Here is a 24,371-nt window from a genome sequence, read left to right on the forward strand (position 1 = left end):
TCTTTTGCAATATTGTATTTTTAATGAATATATTATTAAACAGTTAAAAGACATAATTTCTATAAAGAGTAGCTAACAGTTATAAGAATAAACTTTTGTTTCCTTTGTGTTTGGCAGCTGAGAGCAAGCTCTGTATTTCTGGGGGTTTACCAGCTGAATGTTCATCTGAGAGCAGTGAGCTGGGGTGCATTTTTGGATGAGCATGTTGCACGCATGAACTCATCTTGAGCGTTTAAACAAACAAAACTCCAGAACAGCACGGACCTGTTTATAAGCAAGCCACATGCCTTTTCATGGCGAGACGCAGACAGGCATTCTCCTCGTTGTGCCTGCTCTGGTTTTCATGCGCTCTGGTCAATCAGACATTTGACAGCATGTGGCACAAGGCCAGGCAAGACTGGGGATGGGGAACAAACACACAGCATTTGAGGAACAAACACACAGCATCTCAGTGGTCCGTTCCGTTAGACTCCATGTGCACTGGAAAGAACAGGACAAAGGAGCAGACCCGAGCACAGGTCACTGACCAGCTGCATGTTGTTGTAAGGATGTTCTGTAGTTTTGTGGTTTTCAGGCTGTCTAAAGTAGCGTGCTCTGAAACACAGCCCAGCTGTGGTTAGGGGGACAGCATGTGCCAGCTACCACATCCTGGCTGGCTGTGTGGGCGAGCATGCCAGGTCCACGTCCCACCACACTGCAGAGTCCTCAGTCTTTGCCCTCACAGACACCCTCCAGGGCCTCCTGCCACACACACTCAGGCCAGCAATGTAATCCTTCAGCTTTGTGCTACAAAAAAAAAAAAATGCCACCACTCCTCTCATGGGCAATGATACAGCCCTCACATAATTTCAGGCTCTGAAATGCAAAACAGCATTAAAAAAAAAAAAAAGAGCTTGTTCAGGTAACCTTCTGGGTTACCTGAACAGTCTGTGTGGAGGATTTTTTAGGTCTCTTTCACATTTTAGTGTACATTTCTGTTTGTGTTAGCAGCACTACGCATGCACCAATCGTGCCCCAGTTATCGGCTTATGGAGCATTTAAAGAAACCCAGTTGTGTCTGCGCATCCGAGATGTGTTGCTGCTGTGTACATGCTGTCAAGGTTCCTGAGTGTGAGCGATCGCTCCCTGCCCCAGGTGCCCCAGCGCAGAGAGGGCAAGGAGTTGGGCAGCGCTGTCATTGGTGTCACCCGCTCCTTGTCCAACCATCCCGCTCCCACTGCCTGGCCGAGGCGAGCAGGGGCTTTGTATACCTGGCATACTGAGCCACAACGTGCTCCTTTGCAAAGGTCACAGATCCTCCTTGTAGCTACAACCCTGCTGCCATCTTATTTTTCAGCTCAAAAGAGCTCTTTATTTCTTTCCTGCAGCCAGTATCTGATTAGTTCTTTTCTTCTCATGGTCTGAATTCAGTTGTACAGTTGCACTCACAGCTGTTACGACTCCTCAGGTTTTGCATGGTACTCAACTCAACAAATAAGCGTTGTACAAGGAATAGCGCTGAAGCTTATTCACTGCCTTTATGCACAGAAGACAGCATTTAGTAGGTACTGGGTTCAGGCAACGAACGACTTTTGTAAATGCTCTCCCTCTGAGCTTGGATACTGTCTGCGTATGCTAAAAAGGCAGACCCCTGCTTCTCTTTGTTTAATTTTTCATTTCAAGTACAACTTATTCTAGATATCAAGTACATTTCCAATACAGAAGAAATGTGCACGATTTTCCTAGGAGGACTCCATCTCCGTGAATATGCTGTGCTTGGATTAAACATGCCAGAAGCAGGTCCAAATCCTCCGGTGCTATGAAATATGGTAACTTCTCCGACTTCTGTGGAGCTCTGTTTTGTATTGCTCAGCATCCTTCCCTACCATCTTTTTAATATAGTGGAGGGCTATAAAAGTTATTCCAAGCTCCTAATTCAAGGCAATGTCTCTCACCATACTCCAAAGCAAATAAAAACCAGGCATCATTTTTCCAAATATTTTCTTCCAGCAAAGACGTGTGAAAAATAATTTCTTTTTTTTTTTTTTTTTGTGCTCTGTTTTACTGTAGCACCTATTAAAAATACCTTGCCTATGATGTTAGGGATTGAAAACTGTAAAGGGAAAAAAAAAATCTTCTGGGTGTGAAACACAATGACTATACACTCTTTTACATCCTACACTCAGTTCACACACATAAGGAACACTAGCTTATGTCTTAGTCATTAATTATTAAATTAAGTGTACTTGTGTCTATGGTAACTACCCTCCCTGAATTTCAGGTATCAAAAGCTCTTGACATTTTTATTCATAAAGGCTCTACCCGTATAAATTAATATAATCACTCATGCCTTATGCAGAATTTTTCCTCCAGCCAAAACTCTAAGAATGACTCGCCCTCTGCAGCTCATGTCCTCTCTCCTTGAAATGTAACTGCCCCCCTTGGGACAGTCTGGAGCAGCATTTCTGTGCCAGACTCTTGCAGGGGAATGGAATAAAGGAATAACTTCTAGATCAGCAAGGGGAATCAGCCAGACAGAATGTAATGGTCCACGTTGCAGTTTGGCTATTATTCACAGGTATATATGACTCTTTGGCCTGACTTCAGAGCTGAACCCACCAATTCAGTGCAAATTCTAGTACTCAGCCTATCTGAAAATCTGGACATTACTGAATGCAAATGGCCAGGACTTAGTTTGTAGTGAACCATTCAAAAGACACTGATAATGGGCTCAGGATTGAGGGAACAGGCACATATAAAGAACTATCACTATCACCACCACCATTTTATATAACATTGGGAAGTTCCTGGAAGGTCTCTGCTAACCAGGACCCTCCTATCTTATCAAGTAAAACTGGAGTGGGAGGCTCTTATGGTCTGAAAACTTGGTGAAGGAAGGTTAAAAAACCCTTTTGAAAGCTTGGAACTTGAACAAGGCAAGATGAGAAATGTACAGGTTTCCTCAATTTCCTGCAAATAATGAACACTGTGATGTGCTGTAATGTGACTGTGACATATTATAATGTGATTGTTGTGTGTTGTAATCTGACCATCGTAGCCTTCAGTGGGGAAAAGTACAAAAACTCAGCCTATGCATATTCAGCTCCAGAGTGGCTGGGGAGATTCCCAGTCCTGCCACTTCTTTTCCGTTCCACGGCGCTCTGGATTGCCTGGAGGAGCAGGTCTCTGTTGTTGAGGATGTTGTATTTACTTAGGTTCACGAGTTTGTCAAAATTTTCAGGGGAGTAGATTAGCCTAATGAGGTAATAGGGTGAGCAGTTGTTCTCCAGATTTACTTTGCCTTCGTCCATCTCTGAGAGACTGCGCTTTACCCCTGCAGAGGAAGAGAAAAGCCACCACCGTGAGCTGAATCTGGAACAGAACGCGCCTGGTGTTGGAGGGGACTGATGTAGTTAGCAGAACCAGCTGTTAAAAACAGCCTCCAGGAGACTACACCCCACCACGCCTTGCAAGAGCCATTCCTGGTCAGCTGTCAGTGTGGAGGTGCAGAGGGATCCGAGCTCCCCACGTCAGCCTCTCATCTTTCAGCACCTCTTCTCAGCCTCAGCACAGCCAAATCCCTTGCTGCTGCCAACATTCATCATCCCGGTTGTGGCAATCTTTTTGCTTAAAAGCAAGACACCCGAATTGCCTCCACCAACAACTCAGCAGCCTCATATTTATGCTTTTACAAATGTTTACCATTATACTTTCTTTCTTTTTTACCTAACTCCTTGAAGTCTGAATCAAATATGCCCCAACCACAAATGTGCTGTGAGATGACAGTCAGTGGGGCTACAAAGGGACTACCGAGGCATCCCCTACAATGTCTACTAGAACCACATGAAAGTGGCACGTGACCTTTCCTTGACACACAGCAGGCTTTAGTCTAACCCAGTGGTTTCTTGGCAGCGGGATGTCAGGGTGCTGGGCCCAGGCTGTCAGTAGAAGTGGTTGTGCTAAAAATGTCCAAGCTTTACTTCAGGGAACCTCCTGATATTCAGAGAGCCATATTATCTGTGCTGTCCACATCCACGTACAGCTGCATCTGCCTCAAGCACAGAAAAGCACAGTCTATAGTGTCATTGTAAATGGGCACTTCACAAGCCAATTCTTTCTCTTTTCTAGAATGTAAATAGTTAAAAGCAGGAAAAATAAATATTCTCATTCCACAAGGTGTCTCTCAGCCATCTGGAAATGAAAAGCTCCCCTGTTAAACTTGAAATCTATGCAAACAAGTTGCCAAGGACCCTCCTCCCCCAACCACCCACATCAGCTGCTGGCTGTCAGCTTGATCGATGAATCACTGGCTGCTGGGAGACATGCAGGTGAGCGACACAGCTCACAGATTTGGGCCTGGAGCACTGAGAAGCTGCAGCAGCTGCTTTGCTCTGCATACTCTCTCATCTATCTTTCATTCAGAGTGCCTCTAAAACACTCACCTGTTTTACCTGCTAGACACTGTTCAATAGCCTTACCTGATGGCACATTGCCATTTGGACCATCTCCAGCTCCACCTAACAAGCCCAGTTCCCTCTGCTGGGCACCTCCTCTGTTTGGCTGCCAAGTTTCTGAATGTGATTTTGTTGGAGTATTTGTTAACATACATGCTCTCTGAGCATTCAGTGGTGAATGTCATAGCAGCAAAGGAGCTTTATTTAACCTGTTTTGCTGCTATTCATATCTTTCCCCAAATGGTCCCTCAGAGACAGACATTTTGCTGTGGTCCCAGAACCACAATATAGTTTTGGGTAAAGCTGTAAGGAGAGGGGTAGGAGACCAGGTAGTCTCACTCATGCGAAGGCCATGCCCTCTCATAAAATTATTGCGAGAGAAAACAAATAAGATCAATACTGTGGAAAGACAAATGACCCAAATTCAACTAAAATGACTGAGCTTACCAGGCTCCTTGAATTCCTTAAAGGTGTCATTCACCAGGGGAAAATGAATTACTATGGGTGCTCTGGGGTCCTCTGGATCCGAAAACACGTAACATTCCTTTGGGTTCTTCTCCTCTTCTTCACTTAGCTCCACTTTGGGGAAAGGGATTTTTTGTATCTTGCAGTATTTGTATGTCATCTCCAATTGCTGTGGATACAGAATGTCGTTGCCTTAAAGCCAACTCTAAGACAAGAATCAGGTTTACTGATGCATCATAGAAATACCGTGGCAACTTAATTTAGTCCCTAGAATTATGCTGCAATGAATGCATAGACCAAAATAGCCACAGAATAACCCTACTTTTTGCCACCACACACCACAAGTCAGAAGACACTTCTCACCCTATAAAGTTTTTTATAGTTAGAGGAAATGACCACACTTAGAATTTGTCATGAGGACAGTGCAGGGGGATCAAGGTCTTGTCTTCAGCAATCAATTGTCACCTCCATTCCCAGGGTATCCCAGAAAGTGTATGCCACAATCCACTACAGAGAAAGGAACCTAAGAACTACAGACCTATAAGCCTATAGTTCTGGTCTTCAAGGAGGTTTCCTTCTTCCTCCAAGACATGGTGACTGGTTTGCTCTTGAGTATATGATCAAGACTTAAAAAGCAGCTTACTTCAAAGTTTTAATAAATCAAGGATCTGCATATTCTGTCCTGTTGATCAATTCCCATGCCCCCCACCACACAAAAAAACATACAAAGGGGAATAATTTTCCTGACTACCCAGGTGGACCTGCAGAAGCCCTGAAATATGTGATTAAAACTATATAAACACGGTACGTACACTACAATCTACAGCAACCAACCTCATACAGTCCTCTCCCTCAGAACACCAACAAACTCTATTACTCACCTCAGAATCTAAACCTTCTAGTGTGAGGATCACTTCTATGCCTTTATCATTTAGTCATTTTTGAAGTAGATGGTCACTGTGTAATTTGAGCATTATATATTAATTTGGCTATTAAACCTCACAGCTTTACAAGAAGAGTTTAACCAGGGCTGGAAGGAACAGAGCACATTAATCTTCTCACCTTGAACACATTCCCCAAACCATAATCAAGTGAGATAATGACATCTACATTCCTTTCTGGCCTGAAAAGTGCTGCACCACTGGTGTTAATGAAATAGCCGACATCTATCAGGCAAAGATATTTCTGCAGCGGTGTCAGATTGTTAGGGAAAGAGTCCAGCACAGTGTCTGAAAAACATTTTGAATATAGTTAGCAGTGCATTGGTAGGAAAGAAGGAGTCAGTAATTCTGGCTTGCTACACAGTAAGGGCAGCCCCTTGGTTGCCCTCAAGACCAGGCTCACCTCCCTCCATAATGCGACCCCACAATCATGGCCTCGCAAAGGCAGGCTGTGAGGCAGCCAGGCAGAGGACAGGTGAGACACAGACTCCGCTGGCCTCACAGCTGCTCTGGGGATTGACTTTTCACAGAATACAGACTTTTGCCGATTTTTTCCCCTGCTAAGAACTGGGAAAAATGCAAACAACAAAAATAATTTCACAGTGTACCAACAAATCTAACAAATGCAGTACATCACTGCTCTTATGCATTGCTCTTTATTGCTTTTGCATTCTCTGGTGTAGACTCCTATCCCTGGGTGAAAACTCTGACTTCAGCTTGCGTTCAGTGACCTCTCATATTATCTTAGCTGAAAAAATACCAGATCATGCATGCACCATCTCCTACCATCAGCTTAAAATACTGCTTGAATTAATTAAACCTCACATTAACTCAAAACACAGCAAAAAGTGGATTATCCTAGTTGGCATGTTGAGATCTAAAGCCAGTTCCTAACAGCTAGACTCTCATTTCTCTGCCAGGAACCCCACCAGCCACCCTGCAGACAGCAAGTCCCCTATCGTTATCCTGGTATCATTTCTAGTCCCATAGAATAAGAAACATTTTGCCATGGTTTTAAATATCAAAATAGTGTTTTAAGAGATTTCTTCCAGTTCACAAAATGAGGCGGCAAAGCCCTGAGCAGACCCCTCAATACTTGAAACATCTGTGCTTAGGTATGTTCAAAAAATGTTGATTTCAGAAATACTGCAGGTAAGTTCCAGCATCTCACTTCTTTCAGCCGCTCTGCTGCCCTGGCCTCATTCTGTAGTGTTGATTTAAACCGAGTAGAATAAATCCAGCTTGTTCCATAGCCTGGAATGTTTGACAGCATCTTGAAGTAATAACTCATAGTTTTTCCATTCCCTTGGTGTCAGATCTTTACAAAATGATTTGCTTATTTTAGCATTCATGGCTGATAGGAATTCACAGATTCTGCTGTAAAGAGAGACATTTGCACGCAGTCCCTCACATTAAAAGCAGAGTGTATTTTTTAGTTCATATTGGCCTGGTGATTATTTTTAGTTGAAATTACAGTACCCCCATTTTCTTATCATGGAGATGGAACTGCACAGTATTTATTCATGGCTGGATAAGTGAATTAGAGGTGGACTTTTCCTTGGGAGAGTCTCTACTTCCATTTCACACTCAAAAAGACGCTTTGAAGAAGCTCTTCTTCAGGAATTCCCTCAAAAGCACAAACCCTACCGTAAATGTATTAAAATGATTCCGTACTATGAGTTCTCAAATTTATCACCACAACCATAAGGCTTTTCACAAGCCATTTAAAGTGTTGTTTTAATATGTCAGTTAATCCGAGCTGCAGGGAAGTATTTAAACCAGAACTATATTCTGGAGACCTCTCCTATCATGAGGCTACCATTTCTGCCCACAGAGCTAGCATCTACTCCTGTCTCTGTTCTAGAGATGGATCCAGTTCTGGTTTTAGCTTGGTCTCATGCAGGTAGACAAAAAACAATACATCATCTACTGTTGTTTCCCACTCCAGATTTTTATTTTCCCTTTTCCCACTCCAGACTTCGGGCCTTCCACTTATTTTACTTTATTCGGAGAATATCTGCCCTGAGGTCATCTTTAGTTTTCCTCTTCCTTCAAATCCTCCTTGAAATCTGCTTCTACCCATTTGCCTTTACAAAACTGCTAGTCAGTAAATGTAAGGACCTTTCTCTTAATGTTTACTGACTGACAATTTTATCCTTAATCCGCCTTCTTAAGCTACTTGCTTGCTTCCTTCTCTCACCCACCCTTCTTATGCTACTTGTTTTCTTAGAGTAGACTCTAGGACAAGGACTTTTTGCTTGCTGAACATGCTGAAAGCACTTGGCACTCTGTGGGCTCTGCCTTAATCCACAAAAAAACTCCACACCTCTTGCTATTGTCAGCAAGCTTCAGGTAGCAATGGCAGCCAGACATAAACAGTGTTGTAACTTGCATGAAACAGAGGAGACAAAACACAAATTGCCAAAGAGAAGGACTCAGAGGAGGCAGAGCCCACGTGTTTCCTTGCTGAAGTCAGATTAGCCTGACTCGTGTGGGGTCCTCCCACGCTGATATCTGCTCATGGAATAAATGAGGACGCTGGGATTACAGGAAGATTTGTGGTACACAAAAGCTCAGCTCCATTACCTTTCACACAACATTTTATAGTTTTTGAGGTAAAAGTATTATGACTGCTTACTTCGCCCTTCTGCAGAGCACAGGCCATAGGAAATTACTGTTCAATTTATACATCACGTCTAGGTATTATGTTTGTTTAATATATTCAGTCAAAACCTATGTGGCTTTAACTTTCTCTTGTTGGATCTTGCCATTTCTCTTTCTGAAGGGTTAAGGAAAGGTCCCTGGATGAATAAATCATCAGGCAGAAATACCACACGTATGGGCAAACACATTTTTGCAGCCAACCTTTTCCTTAATTTGATCCACACAATAACCTGCTGGTTTATGCCTCTAATGTTACGTCTGTTTCTTGACCCTGAAAGAGTCTATTCTTTTTTGAATCTTTTGACTATTAAACCTATGTAGAATGAGAAATTTCCTATAGAAGAGCATGCTGTGACTCAAATTACAGATCTCTTCAGAAGGTGAAAGAGTGGCCCATGGACTAGTTCATCTTAACCTGTTAACCCTGAAGAAACAAATAAAACCAAATTCCATCTCAGCAGATTTCCAAACCCTGAGAAAGTATCTCTAAATGTGAGATTTCCAAAGTCTAAAAAAAAAATCTGAGATGTTACCTGCACACTGCAGCTAACTCTTTGTTGCAGTTACCTTTCCATTCAATAAATTTTTTCTGATGGATATAATCCTTATGAAATTCTAAGCCTCTCAGGAAGTTATGAGACTTTCCCAGTAGCGGACGCTTGGTCATAATGTCCTGAAACATTTCATACAACTTCCCTGACAAACAAGATGGAGGCTCGATGATAGTGGTATCCTCCTCAGGGGAATGTTTTTCTGAAATAGAGAAGGAACTGTGAGAAAAAAACATAAGCAATCTGTTTTGCTAGACACGTTTGCTGGCTAGCTGTCCTTGCTGTATTTCTGTGTGTCTCTTCCCTTCCTGTTTCTTGCAGTCTGCTGAAAAATATATGTGCATGCCCATTTAAACAGAGATAGTTGGTTTTGTTTAAAGCAAGCACGCATTCTTTTCTTTTACACACTTTCTTTGTACTTTTGCCTAAAAGCAAAAGGCACCCTCCTCATTTACAGTCACAGGAGTCATTTAACAGACAATGAGCAAATCCTAAATGAAAAACATTTGCAACGAACACGAAGTATGCCCCTGGGTTAACGAAATAGAAAAATAAATAGAAACAAATCATTCTGATACAGCTGAAAATCATACTGCAAGATCTACAGCTATGCAACACAAGATGCATCGGTTTAGGGAGAATGTGAGAGATTATTCACAAACAGTTGCAATAGTATAACTTCCTCAATCCTCTCCTCAATAGTAAGCATGGTCTGATGAAAAACGAGTATTGATTTGGAAACCCTTACCTATATCTACCATATCTTTGGCCCATCGTTCCCAGAATTCATTTGAATTTGAGGACCAGTATAAGCCATCCAGCAAATTCCTAGTAAAAATGTTTGTCCAAAGACCTGCAAATCAAAACAATTGGGAAAAGTACTTCACTAACATGTTAACCACTATTTCATCTTTTTTTATTACAAGTATCAATGCTACATATTGTTGCCCTATATAAATTCACCCCATTATGGCGCAGCTGACGTAGTAGGTCTCAGAGAGCTCAAGCTTAATGATGACAACAAATCAGTGTTCTTCCTCAAGAGAGTACTACTCCCAATCATTTGCTGTATAGTGCAGAGTAACAAAATAAGAGGTATCAGTCACCCAAACTATGTTTTAGAGTGCTTACTGTGTACTTGTGAAAGAAAGAAGTTATAAGCAGACTAGGGAATCACAGTACAGCCGTATAACCATAAGGTCTTTCTTTAAAATAAATTATTCTTTAAGTTGATCTAAGGCCTATTCTTTTCCTTTCAGGCATTTTTTTTTTTTTTTTTCCTGTGGAGTTCAACTGGTACAGGATCAAAATAAAATTAGCTCTATGTGTGAGCGTGCTTTTGGAAAAGAAAGACCTACCCTCTGTTATAAGCCCCATGCCAGGTATTCACGTGAAGAACAAATTCAATCTCTAGCAGACTTCACAGTGAGAGAAATATGATTTTTGTCTCCAGTGGACTCTTGCTTTTATCAAAAGGTGCAATTCTGACAAGGCTTTTAAATATGCCTGGGGGAGATGGATTCCTCTGACTAGCTGCTTTTCCCCTTTTCTTTGTCTTTAGAGGCACAGTCAAAGAAATTGGTGAAGGCTAATAGGGCTTCCTTCATCCTTGTGGGCAGGGAATATTACTGGAGATAGATGACAATTTTCAACCCACAAAGCTCAGATGGTTCTTGCCTTTGTGGCTGGATGAATTATATTTTATTTTCAGCTCCTTCCAATTCCACAATGCCCTCCTAGAAAGAGGCTGAAGAGATGATGACTGGGCAGAGAAGGAAGGCTTACTATTTCCTCAACTTGCCTTCTCCACCTTCTTGTTTCACTCAGAATATGGGAATGGGAACCCTGCCACAAATGTCCCAGACTTGCCCAGGGAAAAAGAGAAGACAGGAGAAAATAAACTGTACAAGGAGCAGGAAGTGTTCAGAAGGGGTAAAAAGCCTGTTGAGTCAAGACCTAGAGCAGATACCTGCTGGCAAGGACTGTTGTACAGACCAGTGGCTAGCTAGTACCATGGTTTCTACCATATTGTGATTAACTATACTGCATTGCTAGGTCACCTTCCAGATAGCAGATCCGAGATTCTGGCAGCTTCTTCACTCGCCTTCCCATGAAGAACTCGCTGTCAAAAAATTCTGAACGAATGGAGGCTCCATATTTTGGTATGGCCACCTCATAAGGAGAGAACTCTGTCCACTCTACAAAAGAATTGACATATGCCATGTTTACTGTCATACAGAATAAGAAAACAAAACCTACACCTGTGGATAAAGCTACCTGCAAGTTACATGAACTTTGCTGGTCTCAGAAGCTCTGTACTATCAGTAGCTTGTACTGCAAACTACACTGTCTAGTTCCCTAAAAACTGAGATGTGATTCACATACAAAAGGAACTAGCTTTTTCACCTCAGAAAGAGTCTAATGATAGCTTTAAAAACTTAGATTTATATTTATAAAGATTCTGGGATCCCACTTGTCTCTCTAACTCAAGATCATCAAATGTACACCATATAAGTGTGATCCAACCTTCAAGGAATGACCGGCATGAAATCTCTACTAAACCAAACCTGTCAGACTACATGAAAGCAGCCTGAAGACACATCAACTCAGAATTAGAAAGTAACACAGTGTGGACGTGGCCACACAGTTTCGTGACTCAAGCTGTCCTGTACAGGTATTCCTGTAGAACAGCAACCATGAACCTAACCTCATGTAAGTACTAAATGCTTTTTCTTTCCAGTATCTGCTGGCTTCATTACCTCTTGCTGAATACAGTCTGTATCTAAAGGGTGTCACAACACACCCATCACTGCAATCATACTCCACTCTAGAGATTTAGGTAAGTGCCAATTACATTTCACAGCACCTCTTCAAACTAAGGAACCATGATAGCCATTTTATAGGTGTGAAACTAAGGCACAATAAGATTTATACGATTTGCCTCCACTCACTCACAATGTATTTGGCAAAAATAGAACTTCATTCCAGATCTTCAGAAATGCCTTGTTTGTGCCTGAGGGTGTTATCCAGCAGATCTGCTTTTTCTAATCAACACCCAGCAATTCACAAGACAAACATTTTATTAAAAGATGAATCCTGAGTCAGGGAAACCAACAGAGGCATTCCTCCTGCATTCCCCCTCTAAACACATACACTCCCTCCCTACAAATTCTCTTTAGTCCCTACTCAGAGTCAGAAGAAACTCTAAGAATACTTACCTCTAAATTTGAAAGTACTGAACTTTTCCTCTTTGACATTGAGGACTGCATAGAAAGGCAGTGGGTTTTGTCCATGCTCCAGTGCCTTGCGCTGGTCTGTGAGTTTGTACTTTCTTGGCTAATCAAACAGATAAAAATCACAGTAAACCTCTGGAAAAGCATAAGGCAAAACCACTGACAATCTACATGAGTACTGATAGACAACAGGTGTTTTATTACCCAGAGGAATCTGTGGATCACATTTTCTTGAAAGACCTTTTCTTTCATGTTCCTGTATTTTCCTTCCTGGTTGCCCTTTTGATATCTACTGACCTGTACATTAATATCTAAGTGCCTTGACTGTCTATGTCCAACAGATCTTTACTAAGGCTTGGACTAACGTTCACAAGAGGGCAGGTTATTCTAGTTCTTAAGTGTCCAACTAGAAACATTAAAACACCTGACTGTTTTGGGGGGGGCGGGTTGCTCAATTCTTTCTGAAAATTGCCAACTGAAATTGCTATCCGTTGGGCACCCCCCTTCAGAGGCACTGACAAACCACCAGCTACTCTGGAAAATCCTGGCTATAGGATTTTTGTCATTATTTACGAATCATACTGGCATGCCTCAGTTGCTTTGGATTTGTTCCACACATTATGTTATGCAAACAAAGAGGGAAGTGCCAGAGAAAACAAGTGGACATTTCTCAAATTTGTGGCAGGACAAGGTATGTGGCAGTGTGGTACATACCCGTTCATGTAAGAACATTTCCTGAACAAGTGACCACAACGTTGTAAAAGATGAGACGTGTCCAGCTTTTGCCCTTTCAGCAAGTTCCTTGTGATAATATTTCAGATGTTCCATAGACATAAGGTTGAGTTTGCATTTTGTCACTTGTTCTTTTACTGCTCTGAGCGGCCCCTCCAGAGTCTTCTGTGACCAATCTGCATGCTCATACAGGTCTGCTAGGGTCCTAAAGAACAAAAATGTGGCAGAATCATCCATTTAATAATGAAAAATACTGTATTTACCCAGACACTTTCATCAAAGCAGAGAACTAGCTAGCTTAAACTGAAGTTATGATAGAGAGCCAACTGTAATAGCTTTACCAGGGAATTATGTTCACTTATGAATAATGTAAGACTTTGAAATAAATGCATCTCTCTCACTATGTGGAAATGTGGTGTCATAGTCATTCCAAATACAAATCGCATTTTCTGTACTCACCATGTTGAGCCAGAAGCCCCAGTGAGATAGGTAACACAGTCCAACAGATTGAGCTTCTGAAGAGCCAAGAGGTGGCCAAACATAGCTGACATTGCTCTGAGGCCTCCGCCTGTTGCCATAACAGCTATTACTGGGACCTGTTCAAAACATAAATATTATCTTCAGAAAGTTACTCACTTGCCTACTTGGAAAAGCCTAATTGCAGCTCCTAGAACTTCTTCAGCAGACTTTATTGGAGGACAATGAAATGAAATCAATGTTCAGCCAGTCTCTACCAGTACTTTATTTAAATTAACCTCCAGATACTCAGAGGGCTTTCATAATCTCAAAGCTTGGATGAGTTTGGAAGCTGTTAAAATTCACTGATTTTAACCCTTCTTCCTCTCTTTTTTCTTTATAATTGGAATTGCTATGATTTATAACAGATAATGATATGATTTAACTATAAATAATAAGAGTTCAGTAAACATAATTAAGAATGGATTCAAGGAAGTCCTGAACAGAGTTCAGGAAAAAGATATTAAGCGAACAAAATGATTCTCTGGACAGTGTCCATTCAACAAATAAAATTCCATCAAGAAAATAAATGTTCACTTTAAAATTCACCCTGGATCTTGGCAACAAACCATGCTTCAGCTGGAGCTTGTTAGAAAATGTTCTTTCTCCATTCTGAATAATTTTGACATTTTGTGAAAAGTGATTGGAAAATGAAAAAAATATAACCCTGAAGAAGGGACATTACGGTGATTTCACAAATTTCCACAGGAGGTGAATTTCAAACACTCCTGTTTTCCTACTTATTTTGGATTGTCTGGTTGTCTGTGTTGTGTCTCACAGAATATACCAATGCCTCATATTGTGCTGACCTGCCGCATCACACTGTTGGAAACTCTGACCTTGAAGACGGATATATTCTGTCCTTAGGAATTTGGCCAAATGAAGAGAATGGAGGCCTGAATAGCTGAGCTGAAATTTTAGATGAGTATGGGATATGCCACTCCGAGAACTTCAGTTAGGCTGCCATTCAAATCAATGGGTTTGTCATCAATGTGCAAAAACTACTAGAAGGTTTGTGGGAAGTTGTGCCAATCCAAATTCAATAGGCCCACAGCCCATGCTTGGATTCCAGCTCACAGACCTCGTGTCCATGTAGATCTCTTTCCAAATGAAGAACCCTTTTCAGGGCACTGGCAACCACTCTCTTCCTTTTTTGCAAGAATTCCTGCTCTTCTCGGCATAGATCATATCCTAAGCGCACATCTAGTTTTTCCGTGCTGCAACATAAATAAGTCCAGAGGCACAGGATTAGTGTTAAAAATGCACATGGATCTATTTTCAGCAACTGCAGTCTATTAAACATCATAAAGAATCATGATTCACTGTTCAGATTTACAAGCAGAAATGCAGATCTCAGTTGCAAAGAAATGAACTGTTTCACTTCTACACGGTCACATTATTTTCTGATGTTTCAGCGTAAGTCTTACTGCCAGCTTAGGACAGCAGATACGGAAAGAGAAAGGATTATTTATGTCCTTCAGTAGCTTTGTTAATTGAATACTTTCTATGTTTCCTTCAAAGAATTTCTGAGCAAAAGGTCATCAGAACCTAACGAGGTCTTTCATGGGGATTTAAACCATTGATTTCTACAGAAACAGTATAATGAAAAAGATATTCCAATTATTTTGTTTTTATTTTTTGTATGTCTCATTATTTTACAGCATAATGTTTCATCTTCCCTTGCTTATGCTTCTTTCTATTGATAATACCATGGCCACAAATCTATTTTCTTAAGAAAACGTGTGTTGTTTGAATAACATATAGAATCTTGATGTTTAGATCAAGTCAAATCCCCTTCTCCCTCTGCCTTCTTCCTGCTTACTTGTCCCTTTTGAAGAAATCTATAATCTCAGTCTTTGGTTCTTTGACGCAAAGGACATCTGACTAAGTTCCTCGCTGTTTGAAATTCTCATTTATTTATCTGTTTGTTTATTTATTTATTTTGCATTTTAACATGACTCTTGCCCCAAATCAATTTACTTTTGCTCTGTTGTGGTGACTCTTTCACAGTGACTTAACTACCAAGGTATTTTGCCCTTAGTCTTGTGCATTCCTTATATCTAAATGAAGGATACTCTGCTCTAGAATTCATTGTTCAAAGAATAATGAAACTTGTAGAGAAACAAAACAGTCCCCTTACCAATCATTTAGTTGGAGGTACAGCTGCAATGGCACATTCTGTAAACAAAGAAACGTGAGCAGGAATGTGAATGACTGTGAAAATAAAGTTTAGAAATCCAGACTTTCAGTGACTCCTGGAATGCACCACCACCACCACCCTGCATACAGTTTTTTAAAAAAATTTAGCAGGAAAGGGAAGATAAGCAAATAAAAACCAAACATATTCTGTAGAGATGCTAGAGAGGCAGGAGGCATTGAAGTGGCTACCTGACCAGACTGTGAAACGGGACTCCTACCTCACTGTGACCCCATGAACCAGCCTAACCCAGCAGCAGTATCACACTGCCACCCTCTATTTCTTGAGAATTAAGAACAGTATCCAGCTAAAGACAGTGTTAGGGAGAGGAAATACAAGTCACCATATCCTTTCAAAAAGCTATTGGAGGTAGGGCAATCAACTGTGAAACAGACGTTCATTCTCCCATCTCTGTAGGAGAAATACTAAGTAATTCTTTTCCTCCTGTATTTGCCTCCCATTTGCTGCATGGTGTGAGAAACGATGTCTGGCTGTTGTTAACAGATTCATCTGGTCACACAGCAGTGTCATTCCTACTTTTAAAGCAACTTAAAGTTGTACCTGTCCACCAGTTACCATCATTACTGTATACATACAGGAATGTGACAAAATTGTTCTCTGAGAGTAAGATTCAACTCATCTAACTTTAGCCACCTAAAATTTAGGTATATAGACTGAGCTAGCCACCCAAGCTTGATACAGACAGTAGACACAGAGTGGGACATCCCAAAGACTTGCTAGGGGTATTGAACATTCTCCTTTAACTGTGTAACAACAGCAGAGGTTGGTCTTTTATTACATTTAAACATTTAACTTAGGCATCTAGAAATGGCCAGCATGAATCCCCAGTTATTGATTTTACAGACAGAAAAATGATATTTCTCTGAGAAAACTAAGCGTTTTCTACAGAAATCTTGTATTTGCATCTTGTATTCTCACCCAGACTTACCAATTGAATTATTTTTCAAATGATATTATGTTAAGTACTGATGGTTACTTTAGTCATCTCTCCAAAAGGTCATACAAATGGTGAGGTACTTACATGTCTTACAGGGAGGGTTACTTTCACTTTGTGTCCAACAGGGAGAAATTTCAGTGGTACTGTTAAGGTGTCACTTAAATTGTTTCTGTCATCTTCTTTATCAGAAACTTTCTGCAGAGAACAAAAAAAAATATATTTTACTCACAGTAGGGCAACAGTTCTCCACTGTTTTGGTGACACTGAAAATAAGCGAGCAGTATGAGAATTGGCTTGGTGCAGTGCGCATTACCTGCAGCCTGGCCTTTAGAACAGGCTCCCAAGCCTTCACACAGTGGAAGTAGAAAGTATCTGTGTCCTCTGTAGCTTTCTGTGTTCCTTCATGAGATGCAGGCACCGTAAGCACGAGATTTTTACCCTCTAGTGAAAACAGATTTGTTTAGAGAATATTACCACTGTTCAGGCAAAAGAGCTAACAAAGTTTGCTGCAGACATTCTCTATGGTAAATTCTCCATAAGTTCCCACACTGGCAAGTCTCCTACAACACAGAAACTGGTACTCTTGCATCTGTCCCAAAACTTGGAGTGCTCCCAGAGTCAGCACTCTCATACCTCTACCAGCAAAGTTTACTGTGTCCAAATTTGATAGCTTCAAGGAAAAGACACAGAGATTGGAGTTACTACTGGAGGCAGTTCAGGGACTTTCACTGCATTGCATTTTATTGTCTTTAGAAGGTTATTAGTTGTCTTTGTATCCTGAAGTGCCTCCATCTGGATCTGAATGCCTATGGTTTGGTTGTGTCCTCACTTCACAGGGAAATCTGTGTACCTTTCAAATATTTCCTGCTTTCATTACTGTCCACTTGCACTTCCAAGCACCAAACTTCACGTGACTGTAAAAGACAGAAGTGGAAAAGTTTGAAAATAGCAAATGCCATATCTGCAGCAAATAACGAACCATCAGGAAGCCAGCTAGTAGCTATAATATAGGGCTAACCTAAACTGGTCTCAGTGCTGGAAGCAAGCTAGCTGTACAAGAAGAAATTCAGAGCTCATTATACCAGAACAGTAGCCCAGTTATAATGCTTTACAACTAGCTTGTCCATACAGTGGTGCACTGACAGAGGTGATTATATCCATTGCAGTTATCCCCAAATCAGGAATCTCTGTACAACACACTGTTGCCCAAACTCAGGTATGCATATATATGACAATTACTTAGCAAGGGTGGGAGGAAACCACCTGATGATGAGTTTTAGTGTATCGTGGCCATGATTCGTCTACAAGGCATCTTCTTGTTGGTTCTGATCATGGATTTATTCCACCCTACCCTCTACCTGAGTCATTACAGTTCACCCTTATTAACTCATGCCAGGACAGTTTTCCAAGCCATTTCAGGAACAACGCATGCCAATCATTACAGCTCTTATGCCTCACACAGAAAATGAGGGGGAAAGAACAGAATATGTATTACTTTGCCGCATGGGTATTAAGGGCTAGCATCTGGAAATCATACACATGCTTGGAGTGGTTGGCATGAGGTGCTTTGTACTCCTTTGCTGCTGGGACAGCCCAAGGAGATAGGTAATGGACCACATGCTGACTAATACCACAAGAGGACTCTGTGTTTCAACAATTAAAATAGCTCTTCATTAGAAAACTCATTTCCTATAAAGCTGCTACATTAGATAACCTTCCAGTCATAAGCACATTGACTACGTATTGATGTCTTCTTCTGTAGACTCATCCCTTTCAAACCTTTGTTCTTCCTGCCAAATGCCATGCTATATTACATGAAACGCATTTCACTTTGAATGCCAACCAACACAGGATGCTGAAATATTAGCAAACCATAACTGGGCAAAATACTGATACATGAGAACTTCAAGAGACACAGTTTCTCTTTTTGCATGCAGTGGGCAACATTTAAACTGTAACAAAGAGGAATTGTCCCACATTTTTGTTTTATACCGTCGACCATGCTCGTATCAGTAACAGTAGCTTCTGCTCTCCCTGTAAAATACCAGATGGCCGGGGGAAAAGTAGAAAAACAAATGAAGGAAAAGTCACTCCAAACTAAATTCATATGTGAATCTTACCACTAGGACATCATTGGTAATGACATACTCTGGAGGGCCAGGACTAAAAAGACAGAAGCAAAAAACAAACAAAAGATGTGTGAGTACCTAGTATTTATTTTTTTAATAGCAGTTTTATGACCTTTTCTGCTTAAAATTGAATATAGTTACATTAGTGTCATAATTTGTTTTCTGAAAGGCATAATACATGATCATCTGCTAAGCACATGAACCAAAATGCAGTTGCTAAACGAGAAGACAGGAGAGTCCATAAAAATACCAATTCTTAAAACTACAGAAGAAAAAGGTGTTGGTCCATGTGGAATCACGTCCTGCCCCTAACAAATGGCCACATGGCTTGGGGAAAGCAAAGACTACTATTAATGTACTCTCCAAATACTTATTAGGACAGACACTTCTGTCTGATCCAGATTATAATGTACAACTGGTCACCAAAGAACGGCAAATAAGAATTAGCTCACATCATATGTATGACTGGAAAACATACAGCTAAGTAATATAAAGTCTTTGTTCCAGACATTTTACCTTGTAAATCCTAGGTTTGTCACTGAATGGAAGTAGTTATTTAATACCATGAGTAACCTATAGATTCTACTAACATAATCTCTAATTAAGGCTAATACTCCAATGGCACTACGTTACACACATTCGTAAGTGCTTCCATAGATCTGAAAGGACCATTGAAGTTATGTAGTATGTAATCTTTGACTTTCTGCAAAGTCCAGGACATTTTACCAGCATGTCAAGCCCTATAACTTCTATTTCAGCAGTAGAATGTATTTACATATAAATAACTAGGTTTCACTTCCAAGGGTGGAGAATTCCCCACATGCTTTGTAACTTGAACTGTGAAAAATGTTCCTCTTATTTCTAGTCTGAATCAGCTCAGTCCAGTTTCCAGGCACTTCATCTCACTCTGTGCTTTTTGTACATCTGGCTGTGATTGCTTCCACATTTGCAGGGGATGCTTGCACCATCACTTAAGGTGTCTTCCATAGATAAATTAAATAGATTTTCTGAGCTACGTTGTGTTAACCAAGAATACCAGATATTTTTTTCTGCAGCTATTCCATATTTGAGACTAAGAAGCCCTATTCACAGTTTCTTCTTCTAATCATGAAGTTAGTCAGTTTTAAACAGACTATGTTTTTTGTAACATTAAAAACTGGACAGATAATGCAGTTTAGTTTGTGGTGTTTTTTTTTTTTCAGTCAACTTTGTGATAGCATTTAAAAGAGAGAGAAAATTTATCTTATGGGATTTGTTCTTCTCCAGTGTCGATTACCAATTTGAGGAGGAGGGCCTTAATTTTACTATTTGTTGATTGCATGTTTTTTCAGTTTAACTATGCTATCACCTAAAGATTTTTCTAATGCTGTCTACATCATTCGATGTATATTCTGTGGTAATTATACATGTTTTCTGGTCTTTTAGAAAAACTAAAGTGTTCAAAGCATTGTTACATTTGTATTAACAACTTGGAGAGCACCTCTCTTAGGGCTTGTATGCATCTTGTGTGCAAGTTATTGAATCCTGCCAATGTTACTACATTTTCATGATCAGGATTTAGGTGCCAAACATAAGGTAAGACTTGTATAAGACACACTAAAAGACAGAAGTAGCTGAGGAAGCTAAGGCTAAAAAAAGAAATTGAAACAGCAATCTCAGCTCACTGCTGTAAGGAAGAGCTGGAAGAATTTCCTCTTTCTCTGAGATATTATACTGCCTGGCAGAACTAAACCTTTCAGCTTTGGAATTTTACTCACATTTTTTCCATCCAGAATTCCACTTCCAAACTTTCCCATTTCTTAGAGCACCTCTCTTTCTAAAAGGAAAAGGGTAAAATACATATGGATTATTGGAGGCTGCAAGTGTTCACCAGTAGAGACACATCAGAAAAGTGTTTCACTTCCATGGCTGATATCTATTCTGCTAACATTACCAAAAAAGCTAAGATTGCAATGGAAACCACAGGCTCAGAAAAGGCAAGTAAGATTTATGTTCTCCCATCATGGGATATGTAGTACTATACATCCTTCCAAAGATACAATCAGAGAGGAAAAGCTCGGCTGAAACAGAAATATATCTTTCAGCAAAGACAGTCTGCCTGGGAGAAAGGTATTGAAGCCCAGCAACAAATGTCACTAATTCCAGTGTCATTTCTATGTACAAATCATTTAAATCACATTCACGTTGAATTCAGCAGAGATGAAGGGGGCAAGAGCGCTCCAGACTGAGAAGGTTATTGAATCATGTTATTTCCCAGTGACTCAGCAAGAAATGGCTGAGAAATGCATGCCACCAGCCTGCAGAGTCACTAGGAGGATCCCTGTTAACAGCTTTCAGCATTTGGGAAGTAGCTGTTCTTGTAGGTATGGACAGTCTCCTTCCTGTAATGAGCATGTAGCAGTTCCTCAGACACAACTCATGGAGATGTCACAGAGCTATCCCAGTTTTGTTCCCTGGACAACTCTCTTTCATGGGCTCCTTAACAGAATACCAAAGATGTTAACAGAACAGGCATGCCTTTATTATGGGCTATGGAAATCTGAATCAACTAGAAGGAAACCCAGCATGAACCTGAACAGTAGAAGCCTGAAAGAATCATTTAATTCAGCTGGTTAGTGGATTGTTTTCAAGTTTTTAATAAGTTCTAATTTAAGAGGAAATGTCCTCTAAGCATGGCAAAAGTGGAATAAAGCTAAAAAATAAGAAAGTTATCTGCGGGATTATAAAAGATGAAAACGACTGTATTTACAGATGCTAGTTATTATCACTTTTTTGTCTGCACAGAGACAACTGCATGGGAGAGAAGCAGCTTCATTTTCTGAATCTATTAAAAGAGATTAACAAAGTCACAAAAATCCAGCACTGATTTGATGAGATATTGATAATGATATCAATATACCAGGATATCTGTTTATGCAGACCCAAACCTCACCTAACACAGAAGCCAAAATGGAAAGCAAGATCTGTCCATGTATTTTCAGTCCTTACCTCTGATTTCAAAGCAAATGTCTCACGGACTCTCTCTCCAGGTCTGACTCTAGCAACGTTAAAAAGAACTGTGAACTGCATGTCATCTTTCGTAAGTGGATCTTCATCACACACAGCCAATTCTAAAACGTTCTGGTAGTAGAAGAAAATAAATATGAACTTACTGAGCTGCTGTTTCCAAAAATAAATAAATAAATAAATATGATTACAGACTTTTGCTACTGATTTACTATCACTGTGCTTTCTTTCAGGAGTCTGCTAATGTGGAACTCAATCACTAAATCCAACTTCGGGAAACTTATAACTGAATAGAAGACAACTACTAACAGAGAGCTCCCACTATTCCAAGGCAAAAAAGATGCTCAGTGCTCTGTGCCACTCTCTGATAACCCGTCCAAAGAACATAACTATTCGGTTTCTTCATTTCCTAAATTCTCCTAACTGCATAGCTTAGGGTAGGATTAATTTCATCAGCTGAAGTCATCACAGTGCAACTTTGCTCTCTAAACCACAGCAACTCCTCTACTCTTCCCTTACAACCAGTGGAGGGAATGCTTTTTCTATATTAACCATCCAAAATAGCCCAGAGATGAGGCATGCTACAGCAGTACTTATTTCTCTCAGGCGACAACAAGGGGAATCTAGACTAGCTCAAATATAGGCGTATGTATCACAGATGTCTACAACTATCTGAAGGGAACACTACTCCATATGTCTGCTGTTTTGTGCTAGTGAGTCAGTTGCAAATTCTGTTACTTGAGCATTGTTTTAAGTTATTTAGTACATTTGACCAAGAGGGTGTCAAGTGAGGACTCCCAGCTATTCAAAATGGTAAAATCTCTGTATTTTTACTACCTCAACTTCTCTCTGGATCCTAAAGTAGAAAGTCTCATTCCAGACAGGGTTGTCAGAATTCTTGATGGTTTTGGTCTGAAGCTTTTCATTTGAAGCAGATGGCAGCCACAAGCGCACATAGCAGTCTGATGCAGTCACTGCAGCAGAAAACAATTAAAATCCCAATGCCAATATTATAGATGAAAAGTAGGGCAAGGCCGTGATTCTGGGGATTAATAAATACTTTTTTTTTTTTTTTTTTTAAATAAGTAAAGAGATCATTGGTTAGAGGCAACCAAGGAAAACCATCTTAGTATACTACCTAATTCCTGGGTAACTACAAGTTGCAAATACACACATGCACACATGCACACACAAGATACACTAAGAGCAGTGTTTCCCGTGTGAAGACAAAGAGGCAGAAAAGAGCCCACTGACCATTCATCAGGCATATTCCCTACCATTCCAGTCAACTGTGTTTAAAAAGTTTAGCTGAAAGCAATGCTAGTTCCAGAAAGGTCTATTAGGACTATTACAGGAAAAGAGAACACATATTGCAGAGAAGATGAGATGAGACTAGCTTGCTGTCTCACAACACAAACACATGGAGGGGACATGCCTGATGTCCAGAAGTGTTAGCTACTAAGGAAGAAGACCTGTTGCAGCTAAAGGGTGGTGTGGGCCCAAGAATTCAAGGACATGAGTAAGTCAGAAATCTTCTCATTTCCACCCTAAACCTATTCTTTATCATTAGTGCGGTCAGTGCCTGGAGCAGCCATCCTTTGGAAAGAGCCAGGGTGGGAAAGTTCATTTACTTTGTGGAGCTTGACATCGGTGTGAAAAGAAATCTCCGAGATGATGTCTTTCAGAGCTGGAGTCTGGACTTGACTGAAGATGTCTACTGCAGCCCGAGATGCCTAAATACTTCAGACTGGTATCAAGCAGTGAGTAACATTGCCCCGCAAGGTTTTGGCAGGAAAGTGGAACTGTCCCTTCAACAGAGTAGATAGAACAGGTCATTGAAGCTCTTAGAAATACAGGTCACGCTATCGCTTTTCTAGTGTCCACCTCTGGATGTCGCTACATGATATTTGAAGTAGAGTGAGAGTGTGAGAAAAGGCAGCTCAAGGTCCTTCTACTGGCTGAGGAACACATAGGACACTGCAAAAAAATGACAGCCTGAATGGCTGATCCATCAGACACCTTGAGAAGGAGCCATAGGAAGCTGTAAGGGTGAGATAATGAGTGAAAGAATGTTGAATACAAAAGTACATGGAAAAATCTGTTTTGCCTGCATGTTCAGCATGTGCTTAGGGCTGATTTTGCAGAGGCTCTCCTTAGCCAGAAACTAGCAACATTATTTAACATGAAATACTCCAAATGACTCTGTATTTTAGAAGGCCTGAAAATCTCTAATTTACCTTTGACTATGGTGTATAATCGATACATTTCAATAAAAGGTTCCTAAATACATGTCCTGTGCGGCAAAATGCCTGCCCATGATATGATGTATACCCACTAAGAACATCCAAACCAAACAACTCCAAGCAGATTTACAGATTGAAGTGCCCTCACATGGTCTCCTTCTCTTACTGGTCCAGAAAGTTCACCTGAGAGTCTTGGATTTTACAATTTCTCTGAAATGCCACTAGATATGACCTTCAAAGTAATGATGGCATAGGCATTTGATCTGATTATAGCCCTGGCATTAATACTTCTATTGCTCTGCT

At 40.6% G+C, this 24,371-nt stretch overlaps 1 protein-coding gene across 22 annotated transcripts in view; it reads right to left on the minus strand.

The window, feature by feature from the left end:
- The window catches only part of PLA2G4B (phospholipase A2 group IVB), a 52,029-nt gene continuing 27,658 nt past the window's right edge, over positions 1–24,371 (minus strand). For 16 of the 22 annotated variants that reach the window (XM_080596201.1, XM_080596200.1, XM_080596197.1 and 13 more), the window contains 19 exons: positions 23,457–23,633; positions 22,663–22,799; positions 21,808–21,939; positions 20,577–20,635; positions 18,811–18,853; positions 17,541–17,604; positions 17,004–17,131; positions 16,775–16,885; positions 15,676–15,713; positions 14,617–14,752; positions 13,479–13,615; positions 13,002–13,224; positions 12,273–12,390; positions 11,115–11,252; positions 9,803–9,907; positions 9,071–9,256; positions 5,961–6,127; positions 4,881–5,067; positions 1–3,313 (listed from right to left, as the gene is read on the minus strand). In XM_080596201.1, coding sequence (XP_080452327.1) covers positions 3,069–3,313; positions 4,881–5,067; positions 5,961–6,127; positions 9,071–9,256; positions 9,803–9,907; positions 11,115–11,252; positions 12,273–12,390; positions 13,002–13,224; positions 13,479–13,615; positions 14,617–14,752; positions 15,676–15,713; positions 16,775–16,885; positions 17,004–17,131; positions 17,541–17,604; positions 18,811–18,853; positions 20,577–20,635; positions 21,808–21,939; positions 22,663–22,799; positions 23,457–23,633 — 2,531 coding nt within the window. In that variant the 3' untranslated portion in view covers positions 1–3,068. Of the gene's footprint in view, positions 3,314–4,880; positions 5,068–5,960; positions 6,407–9,070; positions 9,257–9,802; positions 9,908–11,114; positions 11,253–12,272; positions 12,391–13,001; positions 13,225–13,478; positions 13,616–14,616; positions 14,753–15,675; positions 15,714–16,774; positions 16,886–17,003; positions 17,132–17,540; positions 17,605–18,810; positions 18,854–20,576; positions 20,636–21,807; positions 21,940–22,662; positions 22,800–23,456; positions 23,867–24,371 lie in introns of those variants that run through there. The other 6 variants (XR_013952369.1, XM_080596203.1, XM_080596204.1 and 3 more) reach the window with 6 other exon arrangements.

The sequence above is a fragment of the Anser brachyrhynchus genome (genome assembly GCF_964034855.1).
Source record: "Anser brachyrhynchus genome assembly, chromosome: 5".
Taxonomy (NCBI): domain Eukaryota; kingdom Metazoa; phylum Chordata; class Aves; order Anseriformes; family Anatidae; genus Anser; species Anser brachyrhynchus.